This window comes from Rhipicephalus sanguineus, chromosome 7 (assembly GCF_013339695.2).
Source record: "Rhipicephalus sanguineus isolate Rsan-2018 chromosome 7, BIME_Rsan_1.4, whole genome shotgun sequence".
NCBI lineage: Eukaryota > Metazoa > Arthropoda > Arachnida > Ixodida > Ixodidae > Rhipicephalus > Rhipicephalus sanguineus.
Genome location: NC_051182.1, coordinates 43,657,237 through 43,679,463, shown reverse-complemented (window position 1 = coordinate 43,679,463; position 22,227 = coordinate 43,657,237). Strand labels below are relative to the sequence as shown.

At 47.3% G+C, this 22,227-nt stretch overlaps 1 protein-coding gene across 1 annotated transcript in view; it reads right to left on the bottom strand.

Annotated features, from left to right (window-relative positions):
• LOC119398657 (fatty acid synthase-like) overlaps positions 1–22,227 on the bottom strand; it is a 144,935-nt gene that overhangs the window by 76,061 nt on the left and 46,647 nt on the right. The window contains exons 7-10 of the mRNA XM_049417380.1: positions 17,130–17,519; positions 13,415–13,604; positions 6,093–6,322; positions 5,343–5,546 (exon numbers count right to left, since the gene is read on the bottom strand). Of these exons, the coding sequence (XP_049273337.1) occupies positions 5,343–5,546; positions 6,093–6,322; positions 13,415–13,604; positions 17,130–17,519 (1,014 nt within the window). The remainder of the gene's footprint in view (positions 1–5,342; positions 5,547–6,092; positions 6,323–13,414; positions 13,605–17,129; positions 17,520–22,227) is intronic.

The following is a 22,227-nucleotide window of genomic DNA, read 5'->3' as shown; positions in this document are numbered from 1 at the left end:
TTTTAAGCTTTCGATTCGTTACAATCAAGCGTATAATTCGTTGGCTCTTATCGCCACCGAGGATAACGATATTGATGGAAAATATGTGGTAAAGATGATGCTCGGCACTGCTGTACTTGAAAGACTTGCTTAGTGTCGGAAAATAAATCCCATTGTCATAAAAATGAAAACGCGCCTTTCTCAAACAGTGGCGATCGCAGTTTAGGAACAGCAAAAAGAGTGAGTAAATCTTGCGTGATACCCCCCTCCCCTCCACAGAGTATTCTAGGCCGTGGCGCTGTTGTAATATGTGGTCGACGCTCGCGCGATAACCTTCAAATCTCGCTCCACGGTACAAAATTATGAGCCATCTGTTTAACATTCTCTGGAGATAAGCGTGCGAGCGCAGGCGCCCACGTTCTGTAGGTAAAAGCACGGCAGGCGCGCAACTCTACGGGCGGGGCGGCGCCCTTTAAAGCGCGCCCTTTGACACCTGGCGCCACCTCGCGGATGATAGTAAACAAGCCACTGCTACGCCAAGCACCTCAGAGATGTGCCTGCCACCTATAATAAATTGTGCATATTAATAGTTTACCGTTAGTATTCCGGAGGATGTACGCGATTATGGCCGCGTGGCTTAAGGCGTCACATCGCGGAGCGAGAGGTCGCAGGTTCGCAGGCCCCGTGGCTCGCGATGGAAAGAACTTGTTGAGGATTATCTATTGTTGGGGGTTTTATATATATATATATATATATATATATAGGGTGTTTCAGCTAAAAAGCACCAAGTATTAAAAAATTAAGCATAGGCGCTACGCGTCTCCAATTAGCGCAATATTGTTCTGAGCCATATAGAACACGTCAAAATTTTTTTTTCAATCCGCCAAGCTCGGCAATTAACAAAGATTGCTTAACGAACTTTTCAAACAGTAACTATAGAGACAAATTTTCAAGACAAAAGTTGTAGCGCTTGTTCAGAAACATCAAATTTTTCAATCTGTGTTAATAGAACTCCCCTGTTTAATTTTTTCCCCCCTTTCTTTAAAGCGCCGCCAAACGCGCGGCGCTTTTAGTGCCCTCAAATGTAAGTTGAACGAATTATCAAAGGCTGCTTCGCGCACGAAGATCGATGGAACAGCTTATCGGGGACTGCGATGGACGTTAAGCGACAAAAAGTCACAGTTTCGCCGCAACGGCGAAGCAATGAATGCGATAGCAATAAATTGTAATGTAACGCGAAGAACGGAAAAGCTCGAAATTGCCAGCGCGTCGCTCGAGCCCAAAGGTCGCACGAAAAGAACGCACACAGGACGAGCGCGAACTAATGCATCACAGCTCGGCACTTGAAGCGCACTGCTCAAACATAAAGCAGGACGCACGAAACGAACGAACAGGTACACACAAGACGAGCGCGAACTAATTGTCACAGTTGTTACTTATTTCTGTTTGATCAGCGGGCTCCTTTCGCAAACGCGGCCGCTGCAGCGAGCGAAGCGAAGCACCCCACCGGCCGCCCCTTCTTTCCTCGAGATAAGCGCACGAAAGCGACCACGCGCTGTAGAGCGAAGAGCAACGGCGTTCGCACTAGCGGGGCGACGATCTTTAAAGCGCGCCACACGCGCGCACGTCGCGCCATCTATGTGGCCACTAAGAAAGCATGCTGAATTGCATCGTGTATATAAATAGCTCGCCGTTAGCAGGCGAAAGACGGTGCTCTCATGGCCTAACGTCTAACGCGGCGGGCTGCAAAGCGAGAGGACGCCCGTTCGATTCCGCGCGTCGGAAAGAATTTCTGAATTATTTTTCTTTATGGCTTATCTATATATACATACTTATACATATACGGTGAATGACGGCGACGGACATTTTCCAGCCGAGACTGTCCATATAATTGCTATCGCAATAAAATGAACATACCGTTTCAACAACAACAACAAAATTCTTCTACGAAAAGGTGGCAGCCATGGAGAATGCTAGATGACACTGTAGGCAGCATTTGATGCAGCGTAGGCCTTTTTTCTTTTCTTTTCACACCAATGAAGAAACAGATTGGAAGGGGCGAGGGTTACAGCGTGATCAAGGACCGAGATAAAAGATGCACTCACACGTAACGGCCGCTCTTTCGTAGATCATTTTTTTTTGTTTACCTGATACACCTCTATCGTCATTTAGGGTCCATCGCAGTCACCGGTAACATGCTCAATCGACCTTCGTGCTCGGAGCAGCCTTTGGTAATTCGTTCAACTTACGTTTGAGGGCACTAAAATCGCCGCACGTTAGGCGGCAGTCACGTGCTATTTTTCAAAATTCGCGCGCTTTATAGAATGGCCGGAAAAAAAATTAAGCAGGGGAGTGAATTTAGCGTAGATTAAAAAATTTCATGTTTCTTTACAAGCGCTACAAATTTTGTAATGAGAATCTTTGTCTGGAGTTACTATTTAAAAAGTTCATTAAGCAATCTTTGTTAATTACCGAGCTTGGCGGATTGGAAAAAATACTCGGACGTGCTCTATATGGCTCCTAACAATAATGCACTAATTGGAGATGCGTAGCACTCATGTTTAATTTTTTAATACTTGGTGCTTTTTAGCTGAAACACCCTATATATATATATATATATATATATATATATATATATATATATATATATATATATATATATATATATATATATATATATATATATATATATCGCACATATTTCCCACGGCAGAAAAACCCTCGAAGTATGTCAGTATAATTGCTATCATCCAAAAAATGTCCCAAGTCGGGAAGTCATCATGATGAACTTGCCTTTTCAACCAACCCAGAAGCCAGCATTGGTAAGTATGCGTGCTCCTGTGCATGAGTTTTTGCCAACAAGTTGTGTCACTTAAAATGCGTGGTTGAGAGTGTGTCCCTCGTATTGACACAATATAACAGTAAATGCAAGGTGCGCCATGAGAATACCCAAGTGGCTCAGGAAAGTAAGCGCAACGCGTGAGTGAAGGCCGAAAAGCATCCCCGTGTACTAGTGGCTGTCGCGTGTACAACGCGGCATGCGCGAATGTGCATTGAGGTTGTCATGCGGTGAGTTTCTACTGAATGTATTATCGGCGGCTCCGGCGAAGGATAGTTTCCTCCAGCGGTCGACGCTCCAGCTGTTTTCTTATCATGGTACAGCTAACTATCAGAGCCAAGCAGGTCTTACCACCAGCTTTTGGTTGTGGGAAGATCTGCGCAAGACCTGGTCGTAAAACAGAAGCGGTGGCTACAAGTTAGAGCGTCCGCTTCTATTGCGGTAGGTATCGGGTTTGATTCCCAGTGCCGAACTGGCGCTCGGTTGTTCATGGTTACTCATCTCGAAAAGCAGCCCTATAAGGTTTTGTTAAGGCCGCCGGGTGCACCTTAACCTACTACAGCCTTGGTGAAATAGCCGAACATCCGCCGCTGCAGTGGGAGGCAGATAATGGCTGTCGTGGTTGTATCTACTGGTGAAATAGGTACAAGCGCACTTGCGGGCCTGGTGTTCGGCATAAGGAAGCACATGGTCGCTTGGGAGGGCACCCAACCTGTGGGAAATTGGCGGCATGGGACCGCAAGACATAAAAATGAGGTCAACTTCTTTTTCTATGGTTGTTTTTTGGGAGCGCTTTGGTAGCCAAGGTGGCCACGGCTTGGTGACTTCAAAGCGAATGAAGTCAATTTGCGCGTATTTTTCCCCGTTTTATGTATATCTATCTGTCCGGATCTTCAACAACAGTGATTGCATCACTGACCAAGGAAGCTGCGGTTGCTCCGTCAACGATGCGAAAATAAATGGTTGCTGGGGTTCGACGTTCGACGGCGCACAAAAGGACATTTCACTAATAATTTTCGCTTTTGCGGGCCGTTTCGAAGACAGATATTCCTGCTCATGTGATCCAGCGGGCTATTGCATCCTATTCATGGGGTGTGAAAAATATCTGGCATAAATTCTGAGTGAACTTGTCTCACAGGTCCTCAGCGCATGCTTATCATCATCATCATCATCATCATCATAAGCCTGACTGAACCCATTCCAGGGCAAAGGCTTCTCTCATGTACTGCCAACCAACCCGGTCCTGTGCTTGTTGCGATCACGTTATATCCGCAAACTTAATATTCGCATCTGCCAACCTAAATGTCGGTCTCCCCCTCGCGCGTTTGCCTTGTCTTGGAATCGAGTCTGTTATTCTCATTGATCAGTGATTATCTTGCCTACGCGCTTCATGCTGCCTATCCCTATAAGTGGCGCTAAAGCAGAAACTGGAAGGGCCCACTCACGCTAGCGGCAGGGCAGCTCGCCGTTTGCCGTTTCACGTTGTCAGGCTGCCGTGCGTAAACGGTTTCGTTCGCGCACGTCAGCCGTTCTTTGCCGTTCCGAGTATAGGTCCGAGACCTATTTTCGCGCCATTCTCCGTCTGCCGTAGAGCGACGTGGCCAATCAGTGACGTAGGAGTGGTTGCCATGACTACGGCGCGCCGCGTCGTCTGCGTCTGCCGCGGGACCCTTCGAGCTGCTTGCTTTCTGCTCCGCGTTTTTCAAACTAGAAGGGCGGATGTCGTCCATGTCGTTGCCAGGCATGGTTCCAGCAGTCAATATAACGTTTTATTCTGCCCGGCATTAAAAAAGCGTGGCGTAAAACCAGTAAAGTGTCCCCAAGCTGATGGTAGGTGAAGTTGCGCCAGCTAAGGAAGATTAGAAGCAACTAACAAACACATAATCTATGTCCTCCGAGCATTCATAAGCGCCCGTCTCGACTCCCTAAGCCTACAGCATCAATTTTTTTACTACGGCTCTCAAAAACGGCGCCGAATCTGGAAGAATACATTGCTGTCGAAACTTAAGGACATGAATCTAAAGCAATCGGAAGCATGAGTTCGGAGCTGACAAGCTACAGAGCAAACGGCGGCCACTTGATAGATTCGAGGTGGATGACAACCGCTTTTGGCAGTGCGGCCATGTTTTTCGGAGGCTCGCCAGCGAAGCTTGCCGTGCAAGTTGGACAGCTCTCGCACGTGCGGCGACGACCGACGTTCTGCGGCACCGCGCCGCTGCGGCAGGCTTGCCGCTAGCATGAGCGGGCCTGAAGGGAAAGAAAACAGAAGCGTCCGAAAGTGCACACACGAAATATTCGTGCGCCAGCGACTGCAGATGGAAGGTGATCAAAACGGCGATAATTACAGAACGAAAGCTTCACTTTTTACCTGTTTGTACTATCACATAGGAAAGATGAGCTACAAAAGCTTTAGGGCGCTGGGCCGTATAGCTAATGAGTTTCTTGGACAACGAGTTGTACCGGCGCTTTGAGCACAACCTAAGAGCATGGTTGAACACTGCAATCGGTCCGGCATAAAACTTACCTGCAAAAGGCAGTGTGGTCCGATCTCTAATAAGATGGCGTCCTTAGGTACATGCGTGAGTGCCTCGCAGAAGAGTACTGGATTTGTGAAGTTGTTGGTGTGGTACTCAGCAGAGCACAGCCGCGCGCCAGGTTCTTCCCAACGGTTCTCCGGCGCTGATGTGCTGATCCAGCGCCTGCTGCGTGCCTTTGGCTGGGGTATGATCTGCTCGAGCACCAAGTTGTCAAAGAATAGATGAAGGGGTATTAGCTTCCGAACTCTGAGGATATATGCTATTTTTCTTGCCCATCACAGTTTAAAGCGCAGCCTTACGTAATGAAATGGGCTAGAAAAGCATTACATAGTCCTTTCCGAAACCGCTTAAAAGAATTCACACGAAACATGTGAATAACGTCTCCTTCAGCATACGATGGGCTGCCAAAAATACAAGAGCCCGGAAACCCTGCCACAGAAGAAATATATAAACCTGCAGCAAAATATGTTCGCCTCTGCGTCATTTTTTAGCTCCTAATAGAACGTACGTCTATTAAATGCCAAGAAAATTTCATTGCGTGAACTGGAGAAATTTTGTTAGCGCTCCAGTAAATACTTGCACCTCTGTATGATAAAATAAACTCTTTCAGCTGTTCTAGACGTCTCTGAAATGACTGCCTCACTTGCGTTCTGAAGACGCCATCAAGACAATTCGTTCTAATTACGAGATCGAGCTTACTGGGCTATATTTATTTGTCAGCGTTGTAATGCCGTTACCTTTTCAAGGGCTTCTCGAAAGGAAGGACCGATGCTGTGGACTTGCTTTGTGTGAAAAGCGACCCCCATGCTATCCACCTTGCGGGCGAAAATGCCCTCGGCTTGAAGCTGCGCCACCATCTTTTCTACTGCTTCGTCTGTGCCGGAAACAGTGACAGAATCTTCCGCGTTGTGGCACGCAGGGTACACGTCAGGGGGACATCGCCGTTGGGCTTCTTCCCACGTGAGCCCTGGAAAAATATTGTCGCTTCAAAACTACTTGGCACGAACATAAAATTTTACCATGTAGATATACTAAGCAGGCTCGAATTTGGATGTCGAGTGGGCATGGAAGCTAAGCACACAGATTATAACAAAATAAATTACTTATTCCTCTCATGGGTAAAAAAACAGCACAAACCAGACGTTAACACAAGGAAGACACGGGACAGAGTGCTGACTTCTTGTGTTAATCGTCTGGTTTGTGCTGTTTTTTTACCCATGAACTTTGCATACATCACCAACTAGCCTGCCAGCAAATGTTATTGATTTGCCTCTCAAACGTACGGGAATGCTTCTCCGTACCTACGCAATTTATTCTTAAACTACGGATTGAGCAGTACCTTATGCTGTTATTCTTAGGCATGTCTTCTAAGTGAGTCAATTCATTTTTTTTATTTTCAACAGTGCCACTCTGTGCTGGGAGCGCAGCCGATACAAGAGCAAAAAAAAGTAATATACTGTGGTACATGTGTTACCCGGTCATTAGCTTTCGAACACAGCGTCAAAGACCTTGTAAGTTAAACAAACGGGAGAATAAGATTCAGCAAAGAAAAATATGACTAAATTTTGAATACATGCTCAAGAGATACAAAAAAAAAACAAAGTGATATTTCAACGAACGAAGCCATAAAGAGAAAAGCACGCATGCCAAACCGAAGAAGGATTTCGTTTTTCTCAGAGTGAAGTGCCAAGTTGAAGATCGCCTTGTCTATCGCCAATCCTAGTGCCTTTTTGGATGAGTCGACGCTGCTTGTGCGCCTCGAGACGGGAGAGTGCATTCTCCGAGATGGAACTCGAGTAGTTACTCAAAGAAGGGTTCAGGCAGGACGTCATGAGGAACATGAGGCAGTTTCATTGTAGCGGGTGCCTAGCAGTAGGCCCCCTCATGAGAAAACTGGTCACCAAACAGAAGAATGCAAGGAAAGTAGAAAAGAACGCGATATGTTGGGGGCTCCATCATTCTGGAGCCCCTCAACTAAAGCAGACTGTGTGGCATTGAAGAACTGGCGGGCGGACAAGGAAAGCAATGATGAGGATTGAAGCTTCCGCTACACGATGGCTTCTTCGTTACCGGAATGATGTGGTGGGAGTATGTACCAAATGCGTGGTGTCCAATGCAATTTTCGAATTTATTCCTTACAGCAATTACCATTGCGAGTATCGCAGTAATTGCCGCAGTGCGACATGACCATTGAGCATTGAACTGGTGAACAAAAAGCTAGGACTCATTGTACTCTCTCAAGGTGTAGGAACAGCGAAGCTGTGAAAGGTACTACATTGTTTACATAATTTTTTCAGCTGCATGCAGAAGAGTTGACATTCGAAATTATGTTATTTTGAACAAGCTTCCACCGGTTTCAACGACACGTCTCGCTCCTGGGCTGCCGGCGTTGCTATCGCTAATGCTATCACGTGCGTTGCTATCGCTAATGGCTTACGTTTAGCATCTCGTCCACGAACGTTGGCTGTTGTTCGGCACCGACAGTCGCGCATGCGCCTCTCCTCTCGTCACCATCCTTCGTAAGCGCGCTACTCTACGGGCAGTCTCAAAATGCTTGGTCGACCCGTACTAGCCGCCCACGACCACACCAACGCAAAGCCGAGGCTCGACGTACCTGGCAAAACACGTTCGAAACGCGTACCAGCGGGTTTTTGCCACTCTAACCGTGAGCTCCGCAATTAGCGAATAGCGGAGACATTATAACGCATCAGGTTCTTCCACCATTCCATAGAGCTCGACAGATGCTCCCGTTTAATGCTTCAGAATGCTGCATAATGCGCCATTGGTCCCTAAGGGGCGCTAGGCTTCTTTCGTATGTGGACGGACGCACGAAATCAAGGGGCTGTGCTATTAACAGGTCCCCTGCCAAAGTGTCACTGCAGAAGCCGAGTCAATTACCTATCTTAATAGCATAACCACGACACTCCCACAACTTCCTGAAACCGCGTAAAGCAGCTCAATGCGTTGAAGAGCATGATGGAAAGTCATGCTGAAACATCCAGCTATCTGGAAAGGAGGCTGAGATCATTGACCTTTGATATTGGATGATGGACATTCTGAGAGGCACTTTGTTGCGCACTACACGGCATGTCATAGTTTTCCACATTAGCCGTATAGAAGGTGTCTCTTATACCACCTTTTTTGTAAAATTGCCATGACAACAAGGTAGCTGTAGTCTGCGCAGACGAAATCTACATCGAAATGAACTTTGCCGCTGCTAGAGCTTGTTTGAATTGAATACTTAACAACAGATTGGTTATTCACTTAATGTTAAATTGAAGACAGTTGCTTATCTGATACTTGGATGGAGCATACAGATACTTGGATGGAGCCATTTGAACCTCCTAAATCTTCGACCCGGCCAGACAGATTTCGGTGAAAATGTTTACCTCTAACATCCTTAGAAGTAAAAGTAAAATTGCACATAATAAGAGATTACGTGAAGAACGGAGTGCGCCAGGCACACTGGATCTTCCAGTTATCACGGAGAAAGAAACGTTTAGGAGTTGTAACTCCGCTTTTTGTGGCAAGCAGAGAAAGTGACGAGCCCGCAAAGCGACTAACATGCTAGCAACATCTACCGGCCAACAAGGAAACTGCCGCCGTTCTCGTCTCTAAAGAAATCGATCGCGTCTGTTGTTATCGTTCGGCTACGGGATAATGACGCCCGAATCTTTTTTTTCCCGGCTTCGGTTGGCTCTTTTAAACGAAAAGATGGCTCTTTTAGACGAGAAGCAGCTCTTTGACTAGCCTGTGTAACGCTGTCCCTCCGTGCGCCCGTACGAACGCGGCGCAACGCGCTCCCCTCACCACAGGTGATGGAGCGGTGCCAAGTAGGTCACGCCTCAGCTGCGCGTTGACGTCACGCTTCCCTCGCAGTGTGCGCTGACGTCACTCTCTCCCTCGCCTTGTGCGCGCTCGCCGCAGCGCCCGCAGCTGCCGCTTCGTCCGTTCGCCCGCAACACCTGCCGCTACCGGCGCTCGCTCCGCAACCGCGACCACCGCTATCTACACCGCCGACTCGTCGGTTCACGCGCAATAAACCTGACGCACGCCTAACGTACGCGTTGAAACATGTCTGTACGTGTCACCTCTCTCTCGCTTCACCCTCTCCATCGCTCGCAACGCTCGAGCGCACATCGAGTGGTAACACTCTTTCGGCTCGTTTATCTGCGATGGAGAGGGCGCCGGAAGACGACGCTCCTTCGCCCGCCGAAACATACGCCGAAGTGCTTAGGCCTAACCCGGCCGTAGCTGGCGTTGCGAGGGCCGATCGCGTTCGCGAATGGCGACGTCGCGCCTGCAACACCGACGATCAGGTCTTTGCCAACTTTGACGTCAAATGTCTGCAGGAACCTCTCAGCGTGCACTTCACCGATCACAAGGCCGTGGTAGTCAAGGCGAAACGCGCGCCAGTTCCGGTCCAGCGCCCGTGACCATTCTGAAGAAACCGCAAGACCTACGCCAGCCATCGCTTCAAACAGATCTTCCAGCGCTCACCGCAGCACCCGCGTTAGCGCCGTTCAACCCGTGACGCCACCCGTGCGCAACGCTGCTGCTCCGCATCCCATCAGGGTTCCCTTTGGGAAGATGGTGTTGATATTTTTATTTATGGGCACGATTTTCTAAGGCACTCTTTTTTCATAATATGGGATAGAATCTAATATTGCAGCTCGCACTTTCAATGAAATGAAGCTTGACATACTTTATTTAAACTGCGGCTCTCGCAGAGGTAGGTAGATAGACGTACGGAGTCGACAAGGTCAATGCACTCCAACCAAAATAATGGGGGCCCTTGAATATATACCATCTGCGATTAAGACCACCAAGGACTTGTCTCGCTGAAGTCTTTTCTCTAAATATTATTTATACTTAGACTCAAGAAAAAAAAAGCTTACGTTTAAAGCGGTCTTCACACGTTCACTTGCTGCCCTATCTGTGATGTGCTTTTTAGAAAAACTACATTGGCATCCTTTTATACAAACCTAGAGCAGTAATTACCGTGCAGTATGCTTCCTTTCATTTCTGTCGCCATCCTTTAAGAAATTGAAACTGATAATTACATAATCACCATCTGCATTGGCGCAGCCACTGACGGGATATTGGGGGGTTTAAACTTGAGTCAGAATATTTTTTTTTCGATGTTGCGTGTGCACCATCGTCATCATCATCAGCATTGCTGCGCCCACTGCGGGGCAAAGGCTTTTCAAGTTCCGTCAAGCAACCCGTTCCTGTGTTGCAGCGGCAACAATATACCCGCAAGCTTCTATATGTCATCTGCGCACCTAACTTTCTCTCTCCCCCTCGCGCGTTCGCCTTGTCTTCGATTCCACTCTGTTACTCTTAATGACCAGCGGTTATCTCGTCTACGCGCTACGAGCTCTGCCAATGACTATTTCTGCTTGATTTTGACTGAGATGTCCTAAATGCCCGTTTGTTCCTTGACCCACTCTGCTCTCTTCTTCTCCTTTAATGTTGCACCTATAATTTTCATTTCCTTTGCTCGCTGCGTCGCCCTCAATTTAAGTTCTACCCTCTTTCTAAGCCTCCAGGTTTCTGCTCCGTAGGTAAGAACCGGTAAGATATATTGCGTGTCGATACAGAACAGCCGCCGCAGCGTGGCTGCACGAAGGAGAATGAACAGAAAGAATAGCGTTTGCGTTGTTCTTGGACAGGGGTCATCCTGTCCACCCGGTCCTCTATGAGACTGCAGTGTAAATAGATCTGTGAATAATCTACTCGTAGCACTATTGCTGACGGTTAAGCACACACATGCAAGCACATACATAAAGCGTGAAGCACCCACACCACGCCCCCTTCCCCGAAATAAGTTTTGGCTACGCCCTCCATCCTTTGGCTTTTTCTTCTGCCTACGTTACTGCAATGAAACATCGATAGCCGCTTGTCACGATAGCCTACCTATCCTCAATAGCCCCCTCCTCCCCTTCATATTTTTAACAAGAAAATGTTTTTATGCCTGGGTCCAACAAGACTTCACTGACGCTTTTCCATAGCGGATAAGATGCTCGTCAAATGCACACTTTAGGATGGCCAAGAAAAAAAGACTGCAAGCAAAAGTTCCGCCGCTGGAAATAGAACCCACGACATCTCGGTCCGCGACGATAGACGCCCGGCGCTCCACCGACCCCGCAACCGACGCGCATACGAGGTTCCACAAACGCGCCTTATGTTCCTCGCACATTGTCTCTTGCGCGGTTCTGCCTGTTGGCGGGGCTAGGCGGGGCGGCGCGGTGGCGCCGTCTGGGATTGGTGAAGTATTGCGTCTTAACACTAACGAGCGCCAATGGGAAGCGATTCGGCGAAGACGCAGTTACAGCATCTCGATGCCAGCCTGGAGCGCTAGCCGCGCTAGCATCGCCCTAGACGCAGTTACGTCCTTTGTCTTTCGCTTTGTGTGAGCGTGTGACGGCTCATTGCCGGAGTAGTGCAGCTTCGTCGTGCACCAACGGTGTTTCTCCGCCGCCTACTGATTCGAGTTAGATAGCACCGACTAAAAAAAAAGTCACAGTTTCGCCGCATGGGCGAAGCAATGAATGCGATAGCAAAAAATTAATGCTATACGAAGTGAGGCTCGCCAATGGATACTCTCAGTTTGAACAGCGCTCCTGTTGCAAAGGCGGCCGAAGCAGCGAAGGAAACTAGCGTGCTTCAAGTGTCGAGCTGTGACACTTGATAGTTCGCGCTCATCTTCTGTTTGTTCGTTTAGCGGCGTCCCTTCAGCTCGCGTGACTTTCGCACGCGCCGTAACATGAGCGCGGACATCACAGTGAAAGATTGAAACATTCCTCTTCCCCTCACCACGAGAAAACCGCGCGAGCAGACAGCGGAAGGGCAAGGTTCTCCCATGCGCAAATATAAGAAGAAGTGAGCGAGCTCGCCGACGACTTTTAAATGCGCCCGTCGGGCTCCTAGCGCCATCTCGCTGGTAATGAAGAAACGCTTATTATCGCCTGCCGTCTCTGAGTCCGTCCAGCGGTAAAGAGTGTGTATATAACGCTTGTCGTTAGGTACGTGGAGGATCTGCGTTTCGTGGCGTAGTGGATAGCGCCTCTCGCTGCGGAGCAAGAGGTCCCTGGTTCGATTCCGCGCTTCGGAAGCATTTTTCTGAATTATTTTTCTTTGGGGCTTGTATATATATATATATATATATATATATATAGATATACATACTTATACATATACACTGCATGACGACGGCGACGGCAAAATCCAGCCGAGACTGTCCATATAATTGTTATCGCAATAAAACTGCTGCGCTGAGCTCCGCAGAAAAGCAACGATGTCGACCGGCGAATGTCGTGCCTACTTGGAGCGAGACAGAGGTCAGTGGGACGTGGAGCACCTTCACGCGTTCGCGGCTCAGGCTACGAATCTCTGCCTCCCGTGTTGCTGAAGCGCCATGTCGTAGTGTATGCATGAGCACAGACGTAGGTTACCCTACTATTTGGGAACGCACTTCGTGGCTTGTGTCACCTCAATTACGACGCTTTAAAGAAGTGCATATCGAGTACCAGTGTTTATTGTGTGCTTGTTGATGCCATAGTTCCGCGGGATTCACGATATGCACTCCACGTGTATGTTAAAACTTCAGCCACGACAACGGTTAAATCATGATCATCGGCGTTAGTCGTGGCGATGGAGATGTGCCGCTTAGCGTCAACGTGGGTGCATTCACGTAAAACCGGGATATAGCTGCCAAACACCAACATACACTGTACAAGCACTCATAGATCGATGCACAATAAACAATCAACTACTTTTGTGAATACACGTTTCACCTTCGGGCTCTACCCATTCCTATGACTGGGGAATCAGCCATGTATTTTTTTCCTTTCTTCGCTCCCAACTGCACATTTGGCGTTGGGGACCAGCGAGCAAAGCTTCTCCTGCCCTAACGAAGAACAGCGACTTTCTCTGTTGAATTACTTTGCATCACTTCGAGCATCCATAGTCCTCTGAAGACTGACTTGTCCGAATACTTTTTTCAAGTGAGATGTGTACCAAAAAGGCGATGTGAATCAAAGAAATTGACACTTACCTACTGCAGCCATGGCACCATCGAACGCATAGCCCATTTCTAAGCAGCGGCCTCGCCAGTAAGCTGCAAGCAAGGCCTGCTCAGCGGTAAAGCATCCGTCCGCATAACCACAGCTAACCTCGCCGGCAGAATGACCCAACATGCCATCAGGTTGAATCCCCACAGCTTGAAGCATGTCTACCAGCGCCACCTGTGTGTGAAAGACACGTCTTAAGTACGCAAAATCGTTGTGTAGCTGAAAAAAAAATCCAAGGAGAAACTTTCCCTGCTCCCAATATGCGTGCCACTGCAAAGATCGGTTGAATCAGAGAGTACAGTGATCACTGCACATGTAGACAAAATGCTCGCTTCGGGCATTATTAGGTCTTCTTCGAGTCTCTGGGCAACACCTATTGGTTTTCTTAGGAATAGAAACGGGTCGTTGCGTTTTTGCGTGAGCTACAGGCAGCTCCACAAGTGTACGACGCTGGGCTCATATCCTTAACTAAGCACTGATAACGCTGCCGATGCAGTCCGCCACTGCAATTACATTTCCGTGCTTGTTTTACGTAGTGTACGCAGTGTAAGAAGGTAAATGTTAGACAGCCTTTCGTACTCCGTCGGGCATTTATGAATGGAACCGCATGCCGTTTCGACTGCGAACGGCTCCTCGTGCATTTCAGCTTTCGGTTAATTCAATGCTAGGTCCTCGGTAGAACCAAGGTTGGGCTGTATATCCGTACGACATGCCGGTCGTTCGCAAAATAAAGTATGCACATTGCGGCAATTTGGACCAAGCATTGCACAGACTCTATGAGCGGGCTTCCGTTCAAACCAAGAGAAAGGCCAATGTAGCCTGTCAAAGACTTCATACCTTGGATATAAGATATACCCTAACGGTATTGAGACGCTGAAGCAGCGGATTGCTGTGGCTATCAGCATATCTCCACGCGTGTTATTTTGATGAATTCGGGCTTCCCCCGCAGAGACTGTTTGCAACGCTCCGCTATGTTGCAGAAGCTTCACGAATGTTTTAGCTCATTCTATTAAGATTGCGCTCAGGACACGAGTAGTCTAGTTTCTTCGAGAGATTACGCTGCCCCAAGCAGTAACGCTGGAATGTTCGATAGCACACGTACAAAAGCCGACACGCTTTACCGCTTGGGAGTTTTTATCAACGGCCGCCGCTCTGTTCGCTGCTATCAGTGTACAGCGTGGATTACTGTAGTTTGACTTTACCTTTCTCGGCCACAAGTTTTATTTATTTATTTATTTATTTATTTACTGTGTGCAAGTATCAAGAATAATATAGAAGGATGATCTATACAAAGCAACAACAAAGTTAATCTACAAATAAGTAAACGAGCATTAAAAAAGTGTGTTACAAAGAAAAATATACAATATGAGAACATAACAATATATAACTATCTCATCAGCGTACAAAGAAGTTATCAAAACATAATAATAACAATAATATCTGGAGTTTAACGTCCCAAAAAGGTTAGAAAAAAAGGAAGAAATACTGCAGCACGGCCAAATAAAGAGTTTCATGTTCGACACACCGACTGCTGCCTTCGTGGACGCCACAGCCCCTCGGCAATATCCCACGCGAACCTGCTTGAAACAAGTTCAGGCAATTATGGGCTTCAGTTAGTGTTTGCTGAGGTGTATTCTTCCTTTTCTTAGATTGCAGCTCCCTTGAGCGATCGCCTCCAAAAGGAGGTGTGCTTTGAGTAGGGCACCTCGCAAGAAAATGCTTTTCGGGCGATCAAACAAAAGCCCGATCTCTGTTCAATAATATGTAACTTACGTGATGACTGGACCACTGAAGTGGACATCGAGTTGCTCCAGGTGCAATGCAAGTGCAGTGTAATATAGATGACATCGAACGTGTTGTCCCTTAGGCCAGGCGCAAGCTTTCAGACACCGAACGCCACTACGACTTCAAAAAGCTCGAACGTCTTGCCGAAGTATCGAGCGCGAATGAGAAATTCTGTCATTATCTGTTTAGACGCAAAGTAACGGTGGCGACTCATCCATGCTGCATTAGCATGATTGCTTTTCAAGCAGGAGTTAACGCACAAGTTTGCCTGCATGAATATAATATCGCTGCATGAATATAATATCGACGTACGTCATCGCACCGGAGGGCTAATTAAGATCGCCGATGCTGACTCTTAGAACACCATTGACGGCGTGTAGCATACCGTGAAAAGCTACATTGTTTTTATTGAAGGACTTGTCCAAAACCTAACAGCAGTACGAAGACTGGACGCCCATTATTGCTTCTGTAGTTGATACAACGACAAAAAAAAACAAAAAAAACTCGATAGATGTGATACCCGATACCGAATTGTACCGGCGCCACTGGCACGAGGACTGGTCAGGAGAAGGACAACTGCTGGTGGTTCCTAAATGCTTGAATGGAGGTACAGCTTTTCAAGGCAATTTCTGTCAGATCGGCATGCAACATTTTATAGCCGTGAGCTAATAAACTAAATTTGAACGGCAGGCGTTCAGCGACAATATTCATTCGCGAGTCGTCCCCAGAGAGGCGACCTTACACAGCGAACCAACCACAGTATCGACGATTCGATCCATATATAAGCACGACTAGCTCCATATGCAACAGTAGAGAAAAGGGAAGACGCCAGTTGTTACGTCAACCTTCTGTCAGCTGCTTTTGCAGTTACCACAGCGCTGAAGACGTGTGCCAGGGAGACGCCGTACGCAATCGTCTCGGGAAAGCTGCCCCACCAGAAAGCGGTCCTCAATCTAGATTCTCGCGCTACACTTACGTGCTCTGACGATCGCATATATGTCAATCATACCATCGGAGCTGCGCTGATCACAAAAGTCAACCAAGCGCAAAAAACAAAAACAAACAGAAGTGCCGCTAATACCGCCGCCGTAGACCTACTCCTGTTTACAACGTAGGTGACGGGGTGTGGCGACAAAGAGCGGTAGCGGGCGATGCAAGTAGGTCGTGGCAATTTGCACGAACCATTCACAATTACCATGTGCGTATGAGACCATACCTGACATGTGAGCATTTCGTATTTGAGCACCAGTCCAGATAAAGAGAAAATGAGTAACTATGGCGTGCACGTGTCGCGCCTCCAGTGGACGTTGACAGGTGTAATGAACTGTCTTTTCTTTTTTCCCTTGTCAGGTCCGTAACGTGGCCGCAAGAGCCGCAGAGCTGCTCTGCAGCACGCGCTCGGCAGTGGATGAGGACGACATAAAGACGAAGTGCGGGAGAATGAAACAGCTTGCACGACAAGTACGGTGCAAAGGAACAGCTTGCACGACGAACACGTGTTGTGGTCGTCTTTAATATATGTATATCTGATTGTAGAGAACGATGGACGTACGACATGTCCCTTAATAAAGTGCCGGCTGGTGCGCCAGCCGTCGATCATACCAAGGCTGGCCCACTAGTGAAAACGTTATAAAAGCGCACTTCTTACGCGCATCCTTGCACAATCATCTATTATACCGGGCCCATCGATCTTCATGCCCGCAATAACATATATGTATATATATATATATATTGAAAAAAATCAAGCACGTAGGAAAAATTGTTCAGTAAAGGAGTGACGTTTCGGCCGCGGGACCGGCCTTCGTCGGAGTGAGTATATATATATATATATATATATATATATATATATATATATATATATATATATATATATATATATATATAGATAGATAGATAGATATCTGTGGTACATACCTGGACAGCTACAATGGAGGCAAAATATCCCTTAATTGTTTTAGACCGGGGCTCGTCGGAGACGAGCATATCCATCAAGTCCTCTCCGACTTTCTCCTTCATGAATGCGTGAGACTTGAGAATGGATTCGGCGAACGGGACAAACTGCATCATCTGGCGCCCCATGCCATTCCACTGGCAGCCGACGCCCGTGAAGACGAACCAGATGGGTCGGTTTTGTGGCGAAGCCCGTTCCACTACCTTCACCACCTCCCTGTTAGTGACGTCCACGGGCACGATGGTATATCCTCGATACGGGAACTGCTTAACGCTGCGCTGCCCGATTCGGTTCAGCAGGGCGTAACCGGAGTCCGGGTACGGTCCCTCGGCTTCTACTCGCTCCAGTGTGCGCTGCAAAGGTGGCAGTAAAGAGGGGAAAGATCGTCTGTCTTCAAAATCACAGTGCGCGAAATGCACGCGCCGCAGATTCCTCCTCCAAGACTTAAAGGGTGCCGTTGCGCCGCCTGGTCCCTCAATAAGAATACGATAATTTGCATAGCGCACGAGATTGTTTTTAAAGGGTACAAACGAAACAATACTCATACCTATGCACTGGACCTTCTATCTTCGAATAAAAAGAATCTTGGGGCAACGCCGCGAACTATTTCTAACCGAACCACGCTTCTATTATTGTTTGCAGGTATTTGGAATTACAGCTAAAAAGTTTACCTTAGGGAGTTCACGAATTACACACTCAATATGATTACAAAGTGCACTGAAGCGGCAAATTCCGAAATAATTATTGGCCGGCTGGCGGTATTTCACGTGTGCCTACATCGTGCCTGTGTTTCATATGTGCCTAGATTACACATGTGCCTACTTCCTGCTATCGAATGGCGCGCACCATATTTTAGAGTCGAACGCACGTCCTCTAACGCAGGGAAATATCTTAGCCACCATGGTTCCTTAGCGGGCGCTTTCGCCGATTTTTGGTTGGCGTTTCAAAAGCTAAACACATCCAGTTATTTTCGATTACACGCGAAGACATATTTTTCAAAAGAGTATAAAATGTACGCAAAATGGTGAAAGGACAAAGCGCTACACTGTCGACTGAATATATTGAATAATCGGATACAATACGTGCATCACACGCTTTTAGTGACACCGCTCGAAGCTCAGCTTGTGACAGGTTTAGGTGGTGTGGCCCTGAAGGTACGCTGTGGTACGCACGCAATACAGAAAAAAAGAAATTCGGCAACATATTACACTCCCTGAAATAATTGAAGGCGAACGCCTGCTGCACACATGGTAATTCATTAAAAGGGGTCATGAGAGATTGCCCCAAGAATTCGTGGTTTTCAATGAAAAACATAAAAGCGTGCAGTGCCTATTATGCGTCTACATATATTAAAAGTAGTCTGTGAATTAATACTTCATTGCAAAACAAGCCCTAGATGTCGCCGGCAATAAACCCCGCCTACCGCCGGCGACCGCCATTTTGCCATGGCATCCGTGACGTCATGTGGGGCATGCAGCGGAGCCGTCGTCTTCTACCAAAGTTTTTCAAACAGCGCAGAAACGAGACACCGAGAATAGACCTCACCACTCATTCCAAAGTCTCAGCCGCTGCAGGTCGTTCAATTTCAGTGCCAAACGAATGACAGCTAAAATATCTCGATCTCACGCGCAGAAATAATATTGTCCGCCGGAGTGCAGACGCTCACCCAGGAAGAGGCTTGTTACGTCAGGGCGCGCTAGTGCGCCAGTGTAGCCCGACTATCAGGTCAATCGCGTGCTTGTAAAAATATTCAACTATAAATGAAGTGCTCGACCAAATGCGCTAAAGTTTCATCGGCTTATTCGTGAATGCACAAGGATTAACCGGCATAGCACGCATTATGATCGAAAATTGGGTGTCATGGCCTGGTTAGGTCCTACATTCGGGCACCACACTTCCTGCAAAACATAGCGAGTCGCACTTTCAGAGACGCGCATTAAGTGACTTTGGCGTGCTCAATCGATTGCATTGTTCCACCTACCCCTCTACATGAAGTTTATATATGCGCTACGTGATCTTGCACTGTCTGCGGGATAAGCGCACCTTTGACCAAGCGACGATGTGATAGCGTCATGTGGCATCATGTGATGATTTCACGATGAAGTCACACATTTCTCTATTGTGCGACACCATGATCATGTCTCAGCAAACTTTCTTCTCCGCACACCGCTCCTTCTGAGAAGATCACGTGGGGTTTTGCACCACTTTATTCACCTGTCACGTTTCGCTAAGGTCACTGCGAAACGACATGCTTAAGGCATTTAAAGCGAAGCTTTATCTCGCTAAGCAAAAGGAAAACCCGGCGTTCCTATGTGCGCAAAAAACTATAATCATCATGAACGGGTATGCGCCGTGAAAAGTGGGCAAGCCGCACTACTCCCCGCTGGTACGCTAAAAATAAAGAAAGCAACAAACGGGCGGCGAACAGCATTTAATATTCGAACAGCGAAGCTCTTTAGGCTAGCCGTCATTCGTGCGGCCTATCGAAAAACTATCATCGTCATATACGGGTTCGTGCCACAGAAATTGGGCAAATCCCACTACTCACCACTGCTTCACTAAGATAGAGAGAAAGAGAGAAAGCTATAACAGAAAGGGAGAGGGAGAAGATTTGCAACAAATAAAGGAAATAAAGACAAAGAGATCAGAAAACAGAGAAAGATAAAGAAAGAGAGAAAAAGAAAGAAAGAGACACCCAGAAATAGAGAAAGAATCAGAGAAAGAAAGAGAGTAAGAAGCAGAGATAAAGAAAGCGAAGAAAAAGAAAGCGAAGAAAAAGAAAGAAGGATAAAACAGTCGCAGTTTCGCCGCAAGGGCGAAGCAATGAATGCGATAGCAAGAAACTAATGCTATACGAAGTGAGGCTTGCCAACGGATACTCTCAGTTTGAGCAGCGCTCCTGTTGCAAAGGCGGCCGAAGCAGCGAAGGAAACTAGCGTGCTTCAAGTGTCGAGCTGTTACACTTCATAGTTCGCGCTCACCTTCTGTTTGTTCCTTTAGCGGCGTCTCTTGAGCTCGAGTGACATTCGTACACTCCGTAACATGAGCGCGAACATCACGGTGAAAGCGTGAAACATCCCTCTTCCCCTCACCACAAGAAAACCGCGCCAGCAGACAGCGGAAGAGCAAGGTTCTCCCTGCGCAAATATAAGAAGCGAGCGAGCTCGTCGACTAGAGTCACTAGAAAAATTTCAGAGTATCGCATCTGTTTTCTTCGCGCCGCCGCCGACGCGATTGGCTTATTCGCATCACGTGACCTCTTGCCGCCATATCCCTTCCAAGCGTTTTGGGTGCAGGTGCGTTGAATGCAGAGCGCGGCCGGACATGTAGCAGTACCACGGTCCCTAGAAGTACTGCGTCGCTTTTTTAAACGCTTCATGCAGATGCCAGAGAGTAGCTCACCAGTAACCGAACGTTGCTGGTGAGCTACTCTGGCAATTTCGTATATTTTTGCATTCCGCGTGGGAAACATTTACGTCAAAGAGCGTAGTTGTACGTGGCTGCATAGTTGGCCACGGAATGAATTCGCCCCGCTCGAAGAACACTCCTTTCTGCAGTGAACTACACAAACTTTGCTGGGAAAGCTCTCATGCAACAGGACACTTATCCTTTTCGGTACGCTATGTTCAGCGATATTAAAAACTACATACTACATACCTTTCTGTTTGCTCGGCTGTTTATATCTCGATCTGTTGAACATATTGTGCATATATTTCGAGTTATAAGCGTGTCACGCACGAGAGCGAAATAGCTGTTTACTGTATACCTTGAAGGCAATTGTCGCATGATCATTTGCCACTGCGCAATACGCAAGCGTGGAACTCTGTTGATAAACTTGGTTTAAGGCAATGTTATTAAGCGTATTTTATTTTTTTCAAAAAATAAAATGTTGCTAATGCTACATTGCGCCGAGCGTACTCTTACAATACTGTTTAGTAGGTGAGAAATGGTCGCAGCAAAAACAAGGCTTATTCTCTCACGCATTGAGTGAATCGATTTCATGCGAGCCCTTCATCTATATACATACTGTGTTGCAGTAGCATGCGCGGTAAAAACTTTCTGGATAGGCTATTTCTGATCAAAATAACATAAATCACTGCGCCGAGGTAGTTTTAACAAGAGTGCATTACGAAAAAAAAAAACGTTGAAATTAAGAACAGTACACGCAACGCAAAACAAAAGCTTTGTCGGAACACAGCAAAATATTTGCAAATGCACTGCAACGTTGGGAATATTAAGGAGAGAAAAAATAGGAAATGAAACAATTGAGTAGTGACGTCCAATCATTTTTGATGGCCTATTTTCTACGTATCTGTTAGGAAATGACAACGTATTCGCAAAATAAGATGCACCTTACCTACCGCACGCCGATTCGCCCGTGCGTTCGGCTGCTGGCGTTCCGAACAGAGACAAATACTTCACGCACAACTTCCACTTCTCCTACACACACCACTTCTATTACAGATAACACCCAGCTGAACAGGAAGCATGGTGCGCAAGTAAGGTATGCGTCAAGGATCAGTCGAATGACGCAATGCTGAATGCTCTCGATGTTCGATAATGTTCTCGAATGCGCTATGAAGTGAACCTGAACACAGACTGCAAAGCTAGCGCAAACAGGCAACATTCACCAAGTGTCGAAGTAAATGGCATCTCGCACGGTCATTACGCTAATGCAACTATACAGCTCCGGACCTTGCGAACACACCCGGCCGTGAAACGAAAAGAGACCGATGAAGCTACGAAGAGAGTTCGCGAGCACATGGCAACATTCGCCGCACGTTTCATTAGCTACACCGCTTACCGCGCAGTCGATTCATGACTGTGGATGACTCGAAATTACTTCTGATATCCTTTTGAAGAAACAGACACACACACATATTGCAGTTACGCTGAGCGTAACACAGCATCGAGGCGAAAAGATCGGTCACTTCTCAACACACGCTACCAACGCGCCGGACGGTCCGGAAGGGAAATGGCCGCCGCCGCCCAATGTTGCCCGCGTGCAGCTTACCTTTGCGGTACGCTGAAATTTTCCAGTGACTCTATCGTCGACTAAAG